Source organism: Kryptolebias marmoratus, linkage group LG14, assembly GCF_001649575.2.
Source record: "Kryptolebias marmoratus isolate JLee-2015 linkage group LG14, ASM164957v2, whole genome shotgun sequence".
Lineage (NCBI taxonomy): Eukaryota > Metazoa > Chordata > Actinopteri > Cyprinodontiformes > Rivulidae > Kryptolebias > Kryptolebias marmoratus.
The window spans coordinates 15,441,766-15,462,716 of record NC_051443.1 but is presented as its reverse complement, the minus strand read 5'-3'; the positions used below and the strand labels follow the sequence as shown (position 1 = coordinate 15,462,716).

The 20,951-nt window shown below is 36.9% G+C and overlaps 1 protein-coding gene across 2 annotated transcripts in view; it reads left to right on the top strand.

Moving 5' to 3' along the window:
* pappaa (pregnancy-associated plasma protein A, pappalysin 1a) overlaps positions 1-20,951 on the top strand; it is a 95,533-nt gene that overhangs the window by 52,873 nt on the left and 21,709 nt on the right. The window contains exons 11-19 of one of the 2 annotated variants that reach the window (XM_025004026.2): positions 2,968-3,078; positions 4,480-4,615; positions 4,946-5,159; positions 9,064-9,238; positions 17,893-18,076; positions 18,394-18,595; positions 18,705-18,909; positions 19,518-19,665; positions 20,097-20,212. In XM_025004026.2, the coding sequence (XP_024859794.1) occupies positions 2,968-3,078; positions 4,480-4,615; positions 4,946-5,159; positions 9,064-9,238; positions 17,893-18,076; positions 18,394-18,595; positions 18,705-18,909; positions 19,518-19,665; positions 20,097-20,212 (1,491 nt within the window). Of the gene's footprint in view, positions 1-2,967; positions 3,079-4,479; positions 4,616-4,945; positions 5,160-9,063; positions 9,239-17,892; positions 18,077-18,393; positions 18,596-18,704; positions 18,940-19,517; positions 19,666-20,096; positions 20,213-20,951 lie in introns of both variants that reach the window. The other variant, XM_017407464.3, reaches the window with a different exon arrangement.

The following is a 20,951-nucleotide window of genomic DNA, read 5'->3' as shown; positions in this document are numbered from 1 at the left end:
CATCATTAATTTTTCTCCATCATCAAATGTTTGTTTTTTTTACCTCTTATGTGGATGCGGGTTTTTGAGCTGGAAGTCTGAGCAAAGATCCCCGGACCTCTCTGTCTATCCTCGGATGTTGTTTTATTCACAGCCAGAGAGCCACTAAAAAGCCACATCGTTACGCCGCTTAAAACGCCTCTTTCAATATATTGTTTGACCATCACATTCGTTTTTTTCTGAGTATATATATATATATATATATATATATATATATATATATATATATTTATATATAAACTACTGTTTTGCAAATTCTCAGTGTTTGTCTTGCTTTCCAGATAACTGATGTTTTAATATCACCAGTCTAGTTTATAAACCTTTTAAATGACTGAGTATTTTTTTATGGTGGAACAGGATCTATAAATTACCTTCTTTCACAAAGTAACAGAAGTTAGTGTGTTCGTGTTCAACCACAGCTACTTCACATTTACAAAAACGTACATGCTCACATTTTTATTATGTCTTCAATATTCTATATATGTCACATTTTAAATTTAATTCACCAGCAAACAGTTATTTTGAAAATAAACACAATGACTTTGCTACCAGAGCATTTAGTCTTTAACCTTCTTTGTCTCTTCTGTCCTTCTTAGTCTTTTGTTTTGAAAGGTGAGATGGAAACTTGTGCATGTTAGTTTTTGAGAGTGTGAAAACAAGTCTTGGATTTCCTTCACTGAATAAGCCATGTTTTTTATGATTTAAAAAAAGACTCAAATTTAGGAACCATATCAGAGTTCATATTGTTCTTTTTTGTTTCTAAAATAGAGACATCTATGTGCTGTTGGGATTGTAGGTTTCACTTGTTTGGCTGTTTGTTTTGACCTAAGTTGCTGCTGCTGCTTAAGAGCAACACTCAGTGGCAATCTGAGGTCACATTTGACAAATTTTATTACAGCGTACAGGTATGGTGCTCTACTTGTGTTTTGCCTGGGATAAATCTCCCTCTGAGGCCACAGTTTCTAGTGCTACAAAGTAATATTTGGCTACAAGAGCAAAACCCTTTAATCATAACCCGACTAAAACAATTAAGTTGCATCACATCTCGATTACTGCATGGTCATAAGTTTTAAAAAGCAGGAGCAGCCTTCGTGGTGGTTTTTGTTGCAATTTTTTTGGTAAAATTGTCCACAGACATCAGAGATCCTTGCAGTATTTAGTCACATTGTTCAGACATTGGCCAAATCTCACATTTCACATCTCACATCATTATCACTCACAAACTGGAGCTTGGACTACATGACTACATGGCTTGTAGAGAGGTTTGGAATGAGCGTTAACAGGCCAGAACATGGTGAGTACATTAAACAGACACTAGTACAAAGCAGGAGCAGAGACAGAAGGAAGAGGGCTATAGATCATGTGGTACAGCACACAAGATGCTAAAGTTTGTTGACAGGACAAAAAAACAAACAGCACTTCACACAAAGCACATCTGCTAAAACAGCTGTGAAGCAGCTGACAGTTGTTTAAAAGATGGGGTCACAGCATTGTCTGAGGGCCAAGACTCTGACCAAAATGTGTTTTGATTCATTGAAATTTATGATCTTTCCTGGATTTAGCCGTATTTTTTGATAATGCTTTTTTCAATTTTTCAATTTTTTTTTTACATTACAAAAACAACTAAATCTGGAATTTGTTACAGAAAAAAAAATCTAAGAATCACCTGCACATTGCTCCAAAAGGTTGGAAAAGAAGTCATGAAAAACAGAAATAACAGAATGTGCAAGTAACATTATCCATCCATTATCTAACGTTTGTTCCGGAGTCAGGTCGCAGGGGCAGCAGCTTAAACAGGGAAGCCCAGACATCTCTTTCCACAGCCACCTCTTCCAGCTCTTCCAGGAGGATTCCAAGGTGTTCCCCGGCCAGCCGATGAACATAGTTTCTCCAGCATGTCCTGGGTCTTCTCCTGGGCCTCCTCCCATTTGAATATGCTCGGAACACCTCCCTAGGGAGGCATCCAGAGGGCATCCTTACCAGATACCCGAACCACGTCAACTCAACTGGCTCCTCTCGATGTGGAGGAGCAGCAGCTCTTTTCCAAGTCTCTCCCAGATAACAGAAGTTCTCATAGCCTAGCTACCCTGCAGAAAAAAATGATTTCATCCGCCTTTATCCATAATCTCATTCTTTCGGTCGCAAAAGTTCATGGCCATAGGTTAGGGTATGAATGTAGACGACCAGTAAACAGAGAACTTCGCCTTGCAGCTCAGCTCCCTCTTCACCACAAAGGACCAGTACAGAGTACTCAACACTCTGGAAGCCGCACTGATCCATCTGTTGATCTCACACACCATTCTTCCCTCACTCAAGACCAAAACCCCAAGATACTGAAACTCTTCCACTCAAGGCACAAGTAATACTGTTGTGGGAAATTTTACTAATTTTACAATTAGTAGATTGTTACAAAGATGCCAAAACTAGAAACAAAAAAAAGTTAAGGTTGCGTTCCACTTTTCAATTTTCAATTTTCAATGTTATTTTAGTTTATTTTTTATTTCAGTTAGGTAATTTCTTTGGTAGGGTTTGACACAAACATGTGAGCAACCACCAAGTTTTGATCGGTGCTCATTTTACTCTTAGTTTTTAAACATTACCAAATAGATTTGTGGAGTTGTACACTGATGTAAATTATTTTGCATTTTGTTGCTATTGGGCAGAAATTTGTCATCTCCAAAAACACAACTTTTCAGTAAATGAAAGAAAAAAAAAAGAATTCCTACAAAATAAATCTACTTTGTGTGGTCACCAGTCCCCTATGTTTTTTAAAGCTTTTCACTGGTTGATGAAATATAGAGGTACAAGGTTTTTGTGGGACAGCAACAATTTGTAGGCTGCCAACATCTTTACAGCTTAAAAAAATGGTTGTTTGAGGAATGAGGAAAAATTAACTATAAATCTTTCTGTGATCTTTTATTTCCCTAGACATGTCAGTCTAAGGTTTTTGATCTATCTGATGGAGTCTCCCAGTATGCATGGTTCCCCTGTCGAGAGGCTGATCAATCAATTTATGGATATACTACCTACTGGCTGAAGGTAAGAATAATATATAATAAAAATGAGTTATGTTACACCTGGAAAAATAAAGCCTTTTGTTGAGATGTCACTACAGTTAATGTGAAACTGCTCTTCTGCTATTTGATATCGATGACGCTTTATATGGATAAGGTGCTTTTGATGATTGAAGCATTATGTAGTCAATGTTATGCTTCAGCATAGTTAGCCTATTTAATGACTCCCTCTAGTGAAAATCCATTTGTGAACCTTGTTAATATTTGACAAATAATGAGCAGAATCATTTTTGTCAGCCTGGCTGGGATTTGTTGATTTGTAACTGAACTGTGCAGGGACCATGGATACAGACAGGCTTTCAAATGTAACAGCTGTTATTATTAGGTATATTATCTATTTAAAGCACTTTTCACAAGCCTTTTGCTTCTTACCATTTTTACAAGAGGTATAAAGAAGGAACTTGAGTTATTTTTGTTGCATATATAAAATGTGAGGCTGGTAATTTGGGGGGTTTTATCAACCAAAAGCACACTTTAGGTCAGTAAAAGACCAGGTCTTTTTTGTTTGAATAAGTTAAGGGGATCAAAAGCAACACATTGAAGAATTTTTCTCCTGGAAAGCATTCAGAGTACCATCATTTCTTTGCCATTTATTTATTGCTTTCGTAAGCAGCTGTTATGCAGTTTCGTAGCCTTGTGTTGAATTAAGCTTGAATCAAGGCAACCCTAGGCTAGATAAATCAAGGACAAAGAGTGTGGTTGACCTGTTTGTGAAAACTTTCAACAACTTTTAAACTAACTTGAACTCATGACTTCATTAACTGATGAACTCTTATGCTGCCTTTAGCCTTTGGAGAATTGTTTTTTTGCGTCAGGAAGGTCATCCAGCATAAAACAATTGCCAAATCTTTCATGCGAGTTTGCTTTCTGTGGCAACCCCAGCACAAGGGAGCAGCCGAAAGAAAAAAAAAAACAACAACATCCAGTCAGGTTCAGACTGAACAGATGTCTACATTTAATAAAAGAGAGCCCCTATAAATCTCCTGTTATAACACTGCCTGGTGGCACTTTTCAAGCATTAAGTGCTGAGAAGTGAAATGATCTTTGACACCTTGAAGGCCCCTGTGGACACTCGCCATTAACCGCAATATGGCACAATCAGTTTTTATTTTACGAGTGCACATATTTATAGTTTTCTTGATATGACAAAAAAAATTATGTGATCAAATATTAACAGATCTTAAAGTTAGGAAAATTCTCTAAGTAAAAAAATGTAAAATGTTACATCTCTAACACAAAAATTAATAAATTAGTAGAAATTTAAAAGAGAGAGGTGAAGAAACTTATCAGGAAATAAGACAATATAAAACACAGTAGTTTTGATCAGTTTCATTTAGCTGAATGCAATTTGTTTTCCTTCATGTAGGCACACTTTTCTCGACCCATGGTGGCAGCAGCAGTGATTATACATTTGGCTGCAGATGGAACTGGCATCATCGACCAGACGCAGTGCAACATTACTGTTCAATTGGTCGACAGCAAGGAGGGTGTCCACAGTCTGGGTGAGAATTCTCATAGGTGCTTTCAAACTGCACTTTTTTCACTTTTTTAATCAAACTACTTAGCATGGGAGAGTGGAAAGCTAAGCTTATATATCGTACAGAAAGAAACAACTTTCAGTGTGTGTCACACGTTGTCCTTTTCACTTTTTGCTAATGTCTTAATCAGAGCACTTCAGTTCAACACCAGCACACTACTTCATTTAGTCATCCCTGATCTTCTATTCCCAGGGACGGATTTAAGTCTGCCTCAGTTACCCAGTCTTCTTTATTTTACTCTCAGTTCACTTTGTTTTGTCTATGGCTCTTTGGCTTCTAATATCCTCTCTGCAGGTGAGTGGCGTCTGAGCTGCCGCACTAACCCTTTGGTGATCCCTGTGAGACATGACCTATCAGTGGCCTTTTACCACACCAAGGCTATCCTAGTCACGTTTGCCTGTCGCCTTGTGGCCATCTCCGGTGTAGGCCTGCGATCCTTCCAGTCTTTTGACCCTATCACAATAAGTGGTTGCCAGAGTAATGAGATCTACAACCCCACAGGACAAAGGTGAGGATAAGAAATAATAATAATAAAATGGAACACTGCTGCTGCTGATCTGATTCTTATACGAAACACACACATCAAAGTTCAAGACACACATGTGAAGTCAAGTTTTTTCAGTCTTCCTACAGAAATGGAGAACTATATCAGACTGAGACATTGATAACTGAGAGAACTTGTTTCATCTGGTTGAAAGTCAAAGGAAAAAAATATTTAACAAAACAGCCTTATGCTTAAGATCTGTTCATTATTGTCAAGACAAACTTGTTCATACAGTCCAGAATACCAATTATTTTCTAGACATCATTATAATTTATAAGGTTCATACTGTATGTTGACAGTGTTATTTAACAGATGGGCAAAAGGACGTTGCCAAAAAAGGTGAGAAACACAATTTGTTGTTTTCTAACATGCAGCATTTGATTGTTTTTTGAATCAGAACAAAATCAATTGGAAAAGTCAGCTGTGATTCCCAACCTCAGTGAATACAATCCAGACAGAGAAAGTGTGCATTAAATAACAATGCCAGCAACGTATTGAATGCACTCACTGCTACAGCTATAACTATAAAACAATTGTGCTTACAAGAATAATGCCACAGAAAATTTACAGTTACTTTGAACCTGTGAGGAAGTTCTGCAAATTCCCAACAACTGAACTGCTGCACTGCCTCCAGCACTAAATCTTGTTTACTGTGGCAACTTGGTTTGTATTGAGTTTGGCTGAAGTTCACAATGCATAAAAAGATTTTTTTTTCTTCTTTTCTTTGAAAAGAAACAACCAAATGAACATGTTTCTTCTCTTCTTCTCTTCTGACTTGTAGCTCAGTTATTTGGTTTGTCATTTCATCTAAGTTGATGTTTCATATAGTCGTACCATATTTTTGATCTTGCTATTTGCCCTTGCAAAAACAAATAAATCACAGCATCTAAAGGGAATAGAAAACAGAGATTATTAACTTTAAAATAAAAACTTTTAGCTTTTATTGAGGCCAAGAGCTGCAAACAAAACTATAGAAATTGCATTTTCTTTGAAAATTCTGTTTTCTGTGAAAATACAATGTGAATGCTGTGTGCTGAATGATTTGCTTAGGTTTGCTGGAGAAGCTAAAACTGAGTTGTTGAAGTTAAATAAAGATGAACAGAAGGCAAAAAAGCAAAATGGAAGCTGAAAGGAGCAAAACAAAAGCTAAAAGAAGATTGAAAGCTAAAAAAGAACACAATAATAGGGCAAAATATTAGCTAAAAGCTCACAGGAGCAAACCAGTAGTCAAAAGCTAACCATGGCAAAACAGTAGCTAAATGATGTGAATTTCTACCTCCAAACTATGCGTAAACCAAAAACCACCAGTCAGAATTGATTAATGGGAGACTTATTAAGAGATTATAGCTTCTCAACTTCCTAAATGTGATACATTATTAAACAACAAAATACACAAAAATGGTAGTCAGTAGTTCTGTTTGATGTAATAGACCTGTTTGTGATTTTTGTTGTGTGCCTGTAAATTAATTAAAAATGGGGCGTATCTGCATCAGCAATGAACTTTTGTTTTGTGCACACCCAATGCTTTCTTTCATCATTTCTGCTGACTTTTCCTTCTTTTATACACTCTCATCTTCATCTCATTTCCAGATGCTTTTTGATAACCATTATGCTTATATGATGTCAAGTCAGATCTCTGCCAACTTCTCCCAAGAATGCATAATTTTCAATAGCCTTGGGACTTACTGTATAGTGTCCTTACATTAGTGCAGTGGCGAATCCAGGTTGAGTCCCTTTGTCTCTTTTTGGTATTGATTTGTTTCTGTTTCTTGATTAACTCCAATCCATCATCAGGGTTTCTTTTGGCTCACTTTCCAAATTGCTAGTCTTTCCAATTTCATTTTACTTCTTCTTCACTTCCTGTTTTTTCTCATTTCTCCCCATGCTTTTCCCCATCTCACGTTTAACAGAGTTAATATATCCCCTACTGTCCTCTCATCCTTTACTTTCACATCATCTTTTTTTCCGCTCTGAACTGCCATCTCCTACTCCTTAATTCTACCCTCTTTTGTGCCTCCCGCTCCCTTTTTCCTCCTATCATTCTCCTGAGCTGAACTGCATATTTCCCGTAACACTTATGCCTCCACTAAACACCACATCCTTTTTTTAACTGAGCTGTTAACAACAGGATCTATTAACATGACTCAGTTTTATGCTCCACACACGTCTGTAAGCATATGCACATGCATGTTTTCCTCTTAGGCTGGGTTTTTGCACCTCTTTTTTTTGTTTGTTTACTCATTTCTTCCCAGCTCGACAATTTTTTTTTGCCTTGAGAAGTTATTTGTTGAATGCATTTATTACTATAGAGAAGATATTTTCAAGTAGTGTGCTATGTTCTCTGTTTTCTGCTGCATTTGCATTTCTGTCATGTACTTGTCATTTTCAAAAAGTAGTTTTTCTTTGTTTAGTTGTCTTTGTCTTTTGGACTTGATTGTTTTTTGTTTTTTTTGTGTAATTTGTTCTCTAATATTTTTTTTTAATTCAAGAATTTTCTGATGTCCATCCTGTTAGTTTTGTTCCCTGCCTAGTTGCCGAGTTTCTTGCCTGAACTGTCTTACTTAACTGCTGTCATCTGCATCTTTTATTAGTCACTTCACTGTATATTCTTGTTTTCTGTTGTGCAGTGGCAGTTCCTTGGAGATACCTTCCACCAGTTTTATAGACTTTATTAAGGTCAAACAAGCTATATAAGTTTTTTTCTTTCCATTAGCTTTTCGTTAACATTGAATTTCCTGCTCTATAGCTCTTTAGATTAAGCTTTCAATAAATCCCGCTTGTCATCCATCTACCTGACTCCTTCCTGCTCACTGCATCGGGGTCTTCACCTTGCCACTAAGCATGACAACATTCAATTTTCTTGGTGTGTATACTTTATTCTCATTTTTCTGGGGAGGAGGATAGTTTTCCAGGTAGTTAATTGTAATTTATGTCGTAAATTCCAGAGTGACGAGCAGGAAACCACAAGGAGGTTTTGTTCAAAGCCAAACTGTCTCCAGAAAAGCCTTCAAGGTTTCTCCAGTTTGTCCTTTAAGAGCGTAGATGTAGGGGACTTCTACTAATGTGCTTTATAAACAGTCTTTTCCAGCTCATTTTTGTGGTCAACATGAGTTCCCCAAGTGGGATGGGAATAGAACGGCACAGAGGTAGAAAATTAAGAGCACAGTGCAGGTAAAAACATGGTTTTCATCAGGGAGAAAAATGAAAAAAAAGGGAAAGATAATGTCTGCATAGGAAAAAGGAAAGTAAATGGACAAAAAGAAAAAAAAACCCACTGTATTTTCTTACATGCTCTTTTTCTTTCTGTGACCCCCCCAATATATTTCCCTGCTTCCTCTCTCCCCTCTTTCTCCCTTGGCTTCATAAGGGAACCCTATACTGTAGAATGTGGACTGTTGTTAAAAGGGTGCCTTGGGCATCCCAGCATTCCAGCAGCATTAAATGCCTTCTCTATCAGTCTTCTTATACTAAGCAGTGGCTAAACTTTGTCACTGTAGCTTGCACATGATCTATCCTGTTGCTCTTAACTCACAAACTGTGTGCACAGAGACACCCCTTTTGTGCACATGTGGCAATCTGTTCTCCATGTGGATTATTGATTTTATATGTTAAACAGTCATTGATGGATGAATGTGATTCACTACGTGCATAATTTGTTTGTGAGTAAATGTGTGACTGCTTCCATGTTTGAGTCTGGAGCATTAATTCCCCCCAAAATTACAGTATCTTGATTGTGGCTTAAGATGTAGTAAGCTTTTTCTTTCTCTTTTCTGTTTCTCTTGCTTTATTTTTTCCCCTACCTGCCCCCCACCCTACACACACACACACACACACACACACACACACACACACACACTACCCCTTGTAGTTGTGTACATTATTCGTGCGAAGCCATTGACTGCCAGGAACCGTTAATCCGCAATGCAGAGCTAAAGTGCAGTAGCCCTGGCCGCCACTTCTACAACGGAGACCGCTGCACCATCTTCTGCAACTCTGGATATGCCCTGCAAGTCCACCAGGATGATGACATCATCAAGACCCAGGTGAACACACAAACAAGCTTCTACACACATGCACTTCAAGGCAGCATAAGAGCTCATGCCACAAAGATGCACAAAAACGCATAAATGTATACATGCAAACCTTTGAGTGCAAAAGCCTTTTTTTCTGGCAGATGGAGCGCATGTGCAAACATGACTTTATGAATGCTCACATAAACATGCGCTAATGCAAACCGATACACCCAAATGGCCAAAAGGTGCAAAGAAGCTTGCGCCCTGCTCTCCTCTCCTCTCTAGCTCTGCATTTTTTTGTCACCTGTGAAAACTAGGCTTGGCAGGGCTAGCCTCCTGGGAGAATGACATCATAAGAATCCATCGAGATCCCAGTCCCCTCCTTTTTGCTAGCTTGCTACACATTTACAAACACAGCTCCGGCTTGCGAATGAACACGCACATAGAGTATACTCTTTGCTAAGCATACTGCACCATCATCTCAAACAGTCACTTTGTATTGCCGCTCCACTGGGATGATGACATCATGGTGTAGTGTCTGCTCCCTCTCCCTCACAAGTATTTGTTAAAGGGCAGAGACTTGCTACCACAAAATGGCACACATTAAATGCCTCCGTATGGATACGGCACACATACTATGGAGCACAGGCAATTAAAGATGATCTCTTGCAAAGACAACACCAGTTCAAACAGATATGGTGTACACATAGTGATATGGACACCACATGTACAGAAACAGTAGTTGACACAACACTGTAAACCTTTTAGATTAAAGCCTGGCTGCTGTTAACGCCACATAAATGCTTTATGTTTCTCCATAGCTTTATAAATCTGTGTGCAATAAAATCTATCTGTGTCCACATAGAGAAACAGCTTGTACCTTCATTCCCACTGCTGTGCAAAGGTCTTGAGCCATCTTTCAATTCTTTGTTTTTTTTTTCAGTTTTCTGTAATCTTTTAAATTGGTCTTAAGCAATATTTTTTTCAGGCTTTCTGAAGGTCTTTCGAAGTCTTACTTTAGACTTTGACTGCTTTTTCATTCATTCTGTGTCCAGTACCTGACCATTTTCAGAAGAATGTGTTTTGTTGTTAAACCACTTAATGTTGATTTATGAATCATTCAAGCATAAAAATACTTCTAAACTCAAGGGATGAGCTAATATTGTGTTGATGCATAACAGACAACTTTGCAAAGTATCATTTTAAGTTGTAAAAAAGACAAATGGTTCCCATTTATTTTATTGAATCTATGAAAAACACCAAAGATAACACAGTTTACCACACAAAATAGGCATTTAGCCCCAACAATGTGATTCCCTAAAAGCTATAAGCTGAAAACTTGACAGACATGATGATTAACTGAATGACATACAGGACATTTCTTGTCCTGTGTCGGGTCTTTCTTCAAAACACGACTCTCAGATACAGTTCATCTGCTGCAGATAGGGTTTAGACCTGGCACCTCTTCCTTTGTCCTCTGCTTGTTTACTTTTCCATTGTTTTAAGTACACGCTGCACAATTTATGTTCTGGTGAGTGGTACAAGGACTGGACAGAAAATACATCCAAAGTTGAAGGAAACACTTTAAAAGACCTTCAGAAATCCTGAAAAGCTATTGATCAAGACCACTTTAACGGATTGCATGAAAGTTTGGCTCTTTGAAAGGAAAAAAATTAAAAAAATTGGGGTGCTTGGAAACTTTTGCACAGTACTGTATGTTATCAAAAATAAGACTGCTGTGTTTGTTGAACATCAACTCCAACAATCATACAGATTACATACCCCAATACTCCCAATAGTTCTTCATCGACTCTGCACATATTTCTAATTGTATTACATTTTGATTGACAGCGCGCCATGTGGCTATTCATCAATGTCAGCTCATTTAGTGATAAATTATGCTTTTCAGAGACAGCGAGGCAGGAAAGTATGGAGAGAGGGCAAAGTAGGAGAGGGGAGAACTGAAAAGGAAGTGAAGCTATGCCAAATATTTTTTTTTTGTTTGCCACAAATGATGCTTGACAGTTCAAAGGTATTTAGAGGACTTGTTATGAATAACCTTTTGTACTTATTCACTTAACCAGAGGGCATGTGTTCAGTTTCATTGGCATGAAATTAACATACTGATGTTAGTTCAAATCAATAATGTTTTAAAAGATTACCCTTATACAATTACTGGCAAAGTCTTGAGGCAGTCCTCATTTCTCTACATTTTTGCTTCCAAGGACCCAGACTTTCTTGTAATTTTTTTAAAGTGGTCTTAAGATGCATTTGCCCATGCTTTTTTGTGGTCTTTTGACATTATTCTTTAGATACTGGCTGCTTTGTCATTTTGTTCAAACCAGGTACTTATGAGGACCAGACTGTGTTATGAAATGGTTATCCTGTACATACAGGGTTTGTACTTGGTTCTAACCTAGTACGTCCCTGGTAAGTACCATTATGTATGGCTACCAAAATGCAATATAAAGAAATTAGTGGTGGCTCACAAACGTTTCACTGCTCAGCACTGAGACCATATAGTCTACTACATACTGTGGACCCCAAGAAGACTAGCCATTGTCACGGCAATGGCTAATGGGGAGCCAAATAAATAAACAAATAAACAAAACATACTAGACTAAATACTTAAAGCCTCTTGTCCCTTCTTCTTTAATGCTGCTTGGTTAAATTTAGGAAAACATCAACTTGAGTCTAGTTTAAATAAAAATACTGAAAATTATTTAAAATTTGTACATACAGTATTTATGTTTATTAAATGAATTACGGTAAAACTTAAATACATTTTAAAGATTCAGGACCAAAGAATGCAAAAATAGATATAATAACAATAAATCTGAAAATAATAGAATTAGCTAGTTTGTGGTTCCCTTAATCAGACATTTTATCATTTGTATCTTACTCTTTTCCATCCTAGCCCATACATAAACACACACATGCAGTTCCTCACTAACACTGAGAAGTGCACAGTCTTGTTTCCTCTCATTAGACAATTACATTCTTCTTTCACTGATGTCAAAGCGGTTCTGGGAACACCACCTTCATGGTTGCTATCTTAAGAACAAATCTTTCCCCCTCACATGCTTGATTTACTTGTGCGTGTTTTATTGCTGTCCATTTTCCTCCCCTATCTTTCGTCCCCTCTTTGAAGTGATGAAGGAACACCGAGTGCTGGCACTGATCAAGTCACATCTTTTACCTACAGGGTTTTCCTTTTTAAAACATTCAACAGTTTTGAACATTGTCCAACATGAAACAGTACTTTATCCTTGTCTTGAAGATTAGACCCATATCCACATAACAGTAACAACTTTTTGCATTCTAAACATCTAAAGGTAGCATATTATCATAATTTTGGGATCTTAAGGCTGTTATGCTCTGAGGTTCATGATTACACAAATTTTAACCTTTTTTTTTTGTTCAAACATGCTGTCGTAGGCCAAACACACAGGGCTAAGGAGCAACTTTGACTGGGATTATTGAGATATTTTGTTCCTCGTTTGATGCAGTAATAGTGCATGCTTTAGTTGTCTGTCAGGTAATAAGATATGGCTTCTTAGTTTTTCATTTCAAACATTTTTGATTCTTATCTTTAAGAATACAGTTTTTGCACAGTGGCCCACTGCATCTAACAAGTATAAATCAGATTTAGATGGTAAATAGAATTTTGGTAGTTTATCAGAGATCACTTGTATAATGTTTAAGCTTTCAACCCACCTGAAGCCCTCAAAGGAGACACAGAAAAAGAGAGGTAGAGAGGTCAATACAACCCAAAGGCCATGGAAGGGTTAAACCTACTTTATAAGCTTTTTACTAAAAGCCAAAAAAACAAAAATAAGGAACATTATTGTCTTGATCATTAACTTGTATTTGACCGTTGACAGAGCTGATCATCACATTCTCTGAATCACATTTCAGCGATCGTGCTTTTGTTTGAATAAAGCTGCGTTTGAACCTGTCTGTTGTTTCTAATAATAGTACTCACAATAATCAGGCACCCCCCTCCCCACCCCCATCTTTTACATCAGTGGTTCACAGTGAAGATCTAATTGCAGCCTTCAATCAGGTGTATGCAAATTAAATCTGCAGGCACATGCTATTAGCCCCCCCATGAGTATGAGTGTTGTTTACTGCTTCAGTACAGTTCATACAAACTATATCTTCCTCATTTCAAAAAAATACATCTTATACATGTTTTTTTTCCAAAAGGGGTTTGAATTTTATCTTTAATGAAATTACACAGAATAAAGAATGAAAGAAAAGCTGAAAAAGGAAAAATAAAATAATAATATTAAAAAAACTGTAAACCAAAAGAATTATTATTATAATTTATTTGCTTCTTGAGAATTGCCTTTTCTTTAAATACTTTAGATTACCATGACCTGGATACCTTACAACTTATGAAGAAAGAGTTGGAACTAAATCTACTTCTGGCTACTGATAAATTCTAATAAACATATTTCTGTTCTGAGAACTTATTCCTTTTCAGAAATATGTTTAAAGGATAATTGTTTCTATTATTATATTCATTACAGCCAAATCTAATTTAGTGTGAAGCCTTTTTTTTTAAGAAACAGCTTTGTAAGAGCTTTCAAACAAACGCAAGAATATATATTTATTATTATCAAGTAAAAAATGAAATAAATTATTTTCCCCAAGTCAGTCTTCACTGAAAAATTCAAAAGTCCTAGACCCAAATGTGAACTTTTACTGCCGTCAGAAGTTAGTTATTTTTGTGTCATGCCCTGGTAAAAGTTTATGTGCAAATAGTTTTGAGGTGATTCTTTCAACAAATAGAGAAACATCACAAAACTTACTTGGCAAATGTAATCAAAAGCTAAAACTGGTCATAATAAAACAAAACCTAATTTGCTCTCAAGTCTTTTCCAGCATTATCTTGGCGATACTTTTTGCTACAAGTCGTGGATTTTAAAAAGCAGTTTGGCAGACAAGCAAACCAGTTGTCCAGTGTTTTAAACCTTCTAGTGTATTTTGCCTTCTTCCTGGCCAGATTCTTCTATCTCTATTAAAGTGATTTATGGGTTCCTGGTCACGTCACTGAACAAGTTCCTTCCTTTTTTTAACTAGACACCCTTTTAACAAGATCACCTTATCTAGAAATAGTGTTAATAGCTCCAAAGTACTTCTGTTTTTGTTTCAGTGTGACTGAGACCACTTTTCCTCCTGACATTCCTTACAACTTACACAACTTGTACTAAAAAAGAAGGGTCTATACACTTTACAAAATAAATGCACATGGACTGAAGTGAAAACTTTGATGGCACACAATGAACATCACATTGTTCAGAATAGCCACATGTGCTATTGGGTACCTTAGAAAATTATTGTCACTCAACACAGCCCACCACAGGATTCCGTAAAGCAACCTGAAACTTCGTTATGCAAGGAGGAAGCCATATATCAACTCTGTCCAGAAACACCCATGAGCTTTCCCCACACAGGCTCATCTAAGAAGGACATGCAAACAGTAGATACACGTTTCAGGGTCAGACTAGTCCACATCTCAGCTTTCCTTTAAGAAAAACAGACATCTGGTTTTATGTGCCAAAGATGAGTCAGATTATCCAAGCTGTTATCAGCAAAGGTACCATAGATACAGAGATGGATTTAAAAATTTTGAGGAGACATATGCATGCTACCATTAAAGAGGCTTATTTCCTGGCAGGTGTGTGGCTATCAACGAAGTGCATCATGAAGAGTCAAATTCAGCAGGAAGAATTGCAGATTCCTTTTGCGAAATGGCAACAATAAATATCCTTTATTCCTAAACTCATGTAAATAAAAAGCATAGCAATATAACACATATTTGTAAACAATAGAGTTGATTACTGGGCACATTAAAAATTACTTAATTTTGATTAAATATTGCTTTCGATATAAAACACTCCAATTATAATTTAAAAAACATGCCAACTGTTCTGAAAATCCTTTTAAGCTTGAATTTGAAAATTGTAGATGTTTATGAGGATTATCTCATCCGTATTTGGATGTTCAACTTAATCCACTTAACATGTAGTTTCTCGTATGCACATCTGATTTGTGCATCATTTGAAGTCGGCCTTTGAACACCAAAAAGGTGCTTTGGCATTTCTTTCATGCAAACTTTGTTCACAACCTTCCATCACAAGTGAGTCATTTAACTCACCAAGTTGTTTTTCAAAGGGCACTCACATGCAATACATATGGTACTTTGTTGGATATCCAAATAAGAAAGAAGCTTATTTATTTTGAGGGAACCTGATACTGTTATTCAGTATCATATAATCGGATCAAGATGAAAGATTGTTATACAAGAGAAGAAAGAGAAGGTTATGAAGCAATAGATATGTCATGTTAAGTGAGTCCAGCTTGTTTGACCTCAAAAGTTTGGCTGCTCTTTAAAAAGATGTGTAATTAAAGTTGACCCAAATAGGCGTGTAACGTTATTGATGGTGAAAACACAGGCTTCCTTATTTCTAAAGAAAAGAAAAGTCAAAATGATTACCAGCTTCATTGTTAGATTTTTTGGCACAGCTATCAGTCTGAGCATTCCTGTTGCATTACACTGTGCAGGGTAATGAAAGATGATAAAACATTTGAGGTGGTTCCCCATTTTGTTTTTATTTATTCAAATATCTCACTACATGGTTAAAAATTTATAGGATTTAAAAGTATTACAAAGGAAAAAATAGGAATTTTAAGAGATTGCCAGTGTTTTTTTTTTTTCTTTAATCTGGAACTATCTCAAAATGTCAGGGCGGTTTTAAGGACCTCTTATTGTATCAGCAAAATATAGCTGAAATGGTGCACACATTCAAATGTTTGTTTGTTGGAATATCAGTTTTAAACACAGCAGTAATAATAATTAAATACCAAAATCTATAATCTATAATATATGGTGTTAAAGATTTGTACTATTCATTTTTGTTTGTCGTAGAAGTCTGTGTTGTTTCCACAGCTGGGTTTGAATTCTTGCAAGTTCACCTCTTGTGAATTTTGCACGTTATCCAAATGTGTAGATTTCCTCTGTCTTCTTCAGTTTCCTACCATGTGCCAACAATGCATAGGAGTGCAGTCCGCATGGATAGACATGGACATTTGGGTTTACAACCTAGAGTGTTTTCTGAATAACCTCTGGACCTCAGAAGAAATTTAAAAATGCAATTCTATTCAAATCAGACACAAAGCTCCTACAATATTTAATTTAATATCTCAGACAATGGCTAGGTTGTGCTTTCTTTGCAAGCAGCATCCACTTTAGTACACCTACAATGAGAGTCTGAGCCATGTGAGTTATTTCACACCAATTGCAGGAGATGGAAAAAATAAATGTAGGCTAGAATTATGGAAACTAAATTGAGTGGGGTTCAAGACAGGTTTGAGAAGCCTGAGACAACTCTCCGACAGTTTTGAAAGAAAATTTGTCTTGCAAAGTTTTTGAAAATGCTCAAAATACAAACAACAAGACTGTAAAGTCCTACAAATCACTCACATTTTAGTTTTGACATTTTGAAGACTTCCTAGGAAATACTGTTTGCAGTTTGTCACCAACAGTTGCAGCTTCTTGAGACACTAGCTTTAGCAAAGCTAAACTTGCATATGGAAAAGCACCGGAAAAGCTTTGATTATATTCTTTAGCTGAAGTTAAAGGACAACACAATATCTACCAAAACAATTTATAAAACTTGCCATTATGTTTTAGTCATGTTTAAACAGTTTAATAGATCATGGAATTTGATATAAATATGATACAATATGCAGATTATGATCATGCAATATCATACAATATTTTTTATTATCCCTTTAAAAAGACTCTTCTGGAATAACTGTTTTCCAAAACACTGCCTTTATACACACGCAAAAAATAAATCAATAAAGTATTTGCTAGTAAATATTGCTTTTGATAGGTACTATTATTTACAATTATTTTTATTTTTATTATTTTATTATTATTATTTTTTAACAACAAACTCAATCTGATCAGTCAAATATTGACTCTGTTCAATTTGATACACATTTTTACTTTACTGTTTAGCAATTACAGCATTCAAATTTTTGCTGAGTTCTGAAAAAGCAAAGAAACTCTTAGTCTATGATTGCTGTCTTAGATTAATTACTATGTAGATACTGAATAAAGTACAATATTGCTAGACTTTAAACTCATCAAGTTTGGTCTTCCAGTTGTAGATGATTTCCTCTCTTTAAATGATTGTGTGATTGTGAGTGTGAGAAAGAAGGAGAGAGGGAGAGCATTTATCAGAAGCTGTCACACTTCCTCCAGATCAATCTGTTTTGGGTCAGGGCTGATTGTGCAGTTGGTGGATATCAGTTGTCCGTGTAGCAAGGCTTGACCTTACATATGCTATCACCAGTTACTTGAGCTGCTGAGTCGCATGTGAAGCTTACTCACATACGGTGAGCTAAGCACAACCAAGCTTTGTAAGGTTACACTCAGGCTGGACAGAGTGCTGAATTGCTACTGTCTTTTTTTTTGTGAGGGAAACATCTATAAGGTGTAGCACATCAATCAGTCACGTCAGTGTTCAAATTAATACTTGTGTCAGTCCTTATTTATACATATAGTCTGCATTAAAACAGAACTGTCGATACAGGGCAGTTTGTCAGTACGAATCTGTTTGTCTTCGTTTGGCATTAACTTTACTTCATACCTTTTTATTTTCCAGTCGTTTTCTTCAGTGACTATAACCTGTGCAAACGGGAAGTGGAACAAGCAAGTTTCATGTGAGCCTGTGGATTGTGGTCTGCCAGACAAATACCATGTTCACCCTGCCCTTTTTAGCTTCCCAGAGGGTACGACTTATGGCAGCAGAAGCACTTTTCAGTGTCGAGAACCTGCCCAGCTCATAGGTGAGATGAACAGCACAACAGTTGCTCATGCATGCAGAGATACATGTGAGCAATCAGGCTTCAAAATATATTTTGCCAGCTTATCAATCCTTTATTTTCACAAGCTTAATTAGCAAGTATTTAACAAATACAGCGACACATTTGCCATATGTTATTTTAAATTTAGTTGAACTTTTAGATATGTAATTGTGAAAGGGATGTTGGAATGCAAGAGTGGAATAACTAAAAGTCATCGTAGACATATTTTTCTATTCAATGACCAGTTCTCAAAATATTTTTTATTACCACTTTTACTTTTTTAATTTGACTGCTTTTAGGCACAAACAACACTCTTACTTGCCTAGAGGATGGACTGTGGTCCTTCCCAGAGGCTCTTTGTGAGCTTCGCTGTGCAGCCCCTCCTCCTGTAGCCAATGCTGTGCTGCAAACAAAGCGTTGCAATGAGACCGGCCTAAAAGTTGGCACCCTCTGCAAGTACAAGTGCAAGCCCGGATACCATGTTAAAAACAAACCCAAAAGGTAAACAAGGAAACAATTAATGATTTGTTTAGTTTTTCAGTAGAAAACCTAAATTAATCAAGTTGAAAGTAAAGCATCATATGAAAGTAATCACCTTTGCACCTTTTAGACGTGCATTTAAGCGCCAGTGCACAGAGGATGGCACCTGGCTGGAAGGGGCATGTGAGCCTGTGACCTGTGATCCTCCCCCACTCATCTTCCACGGCTCCTACCACTGCACTGACGGCTTCCGCTTTGACAGCGTCTGCAGACTCAACTGCTCCGATTCCGCTGGTATTCCTGCTGTTGCCGCCGCAAGAGGCTCTGGCCATACGGTGAGGCTGCTGCACGCTTCATGCAAGCAGGTCTGTCCATCTTTTTCCTGTCTTTCTATTCTTGCTTTGTCAATATTCTTATTCCCATCCATAAAAAAGTAAGCATGCTCTTTTTTGTTTTTATATGCTACATTCTTTCTATTTCTTTTTGCTTCAGGATAAAATATTTTAAATGACTAAGCAGATTTTTTTATGACATACTAGAATCTAAAACCTTTACTATTGTGTTATATCTTACAATATTGGTTGATGAGAATGAAAGATACAAACATATTTTGCAAATATACTCTTTTATGTCATACTTTTCACACTGCCCTCACAATGCCGGCTTTTCTCCTTGTCTACCTTAGCTCTACTCAATTTGATGCCGTTCTAATTAGATTGCTATTGATCTCCAGAATAGCTCTGTCACCACAGACTTTTGAAATGTATACACCTTTTAATCTATTCTGCCTCTCAGGTGTTGTTAGTTGGATTCCTGATAAAAATTGTATTGTATTTCTCCGTATGCAATGCGATGCCATCTCAATGTCCTTGGCTCGGCAGTGTTTGTGTACCAGTGTGTGTGAGTATAATTGTTTGTCTGTCAATATGTGTGTTATTTTCAGGGTCCAGGGTCCAATGCGATTCGCTGTAGGAAGGATGGCAACTGGACAGGGTCGTTCCGTATCTGTCCAAACAGCAAAGGGCAGTGTTCTTTACCCCAAAACCTGCATTATAGCCTGCAGTACTCATGCAAGCGAGGACACGGCATAGGTTTGTATGACAACATATTGATTTCTGTTCTTGTCAGTAAGAGCCTTTATGTATTAATAGTAGTAATAGTAATAATATTAATGAGGTAGACCTATTGGGTAGTCTGCCAATTATTGCATTTTGCACTGGACAGATCTGAGCAAACTAAACTGATTAACAGAAAAGCACATCTTTGAGCAGCACTTAAAAAAATTTGTTTAAAAATTTCACTGCAGCCAGCCTACAAGCCACTCAGCCTTAATGTCTTCAATTTCCGGCTTTTGGTCCTGCACCTAGTTATAATATATGTCAATGACGCCTTGCTTTTTAATGGAAAAGATATTATGACTAAACTACACTAAATCTGAAGATATATCTTATATCTGAAATTGGTTTGTCTGTACTTTTTAAGTTGTTTGATCTTTCCTTCTCATGCACACACACACACACAGGTGAGGAGTGTGAGCTCACGTGCAGAGAGGGTAACAACGAAGTGGTGATTCTGCCTAGAAACATTACAGTGAATAGTGTTCTTAATAACCACCAGATGAACCCATTAAAAGTCAAGGTAGGTTTCTGTGTGTATTTGTGTCCTCATCATAGCTCTGACAAACGCATTTTGTAAAGTTCCGTGATCCACAACTCTCTAGCAAGGAATTTCACACATAGTTCCTACATCCTCGCTTGATTGTCTACAGTGCAAAAGGCTGGCTTGTTCTTGACCCAGTGCTATACAAATATTTGTCTGTGGAGCATGGCAACCCTTAAAACAACTTACTATTTTCTTGGTGTGTAAACATCTTTCTGCCTGTGGGTTCTCAATTCCTCATAACTTCTGTCCTGAAAAGCTTTGAACCGTCTCTAGTAATTAGGCGTCATCCTAACTCTAACAAACCAGTAACTGGATGAATTTTAATTTCAGTGTATTTGTCCCTCTGCCAAGAACAACCTACAGAAAAAAACAGAACAAAAATCTTATTAAGTAGAATTTTATTATATATGCAGTTCTTGAGAGTCATGGACCTCACCCTTCAATTGTAACTAATCTCATTAGTAATGTTCAGTTTTAAATGACTCAGTATAAAAATATTTCACAGCCACTGACTGTAATGGGGCAGTACAAGTTTCTTAAACTGGCAGGAAAACAGTGGCTGGAGAGTTTATTGTGGGATGATGATTCAACACAAAGCTGTACGAATAGTTCTTGAGGAGATGCTATTCACACATCCATGGTGTTCTTTGATGTTTATATGAAGCTCGTTGGAGTCAAGAAGTGTAGATGTGTGTGTGATGTTGTTGGTGGTTTC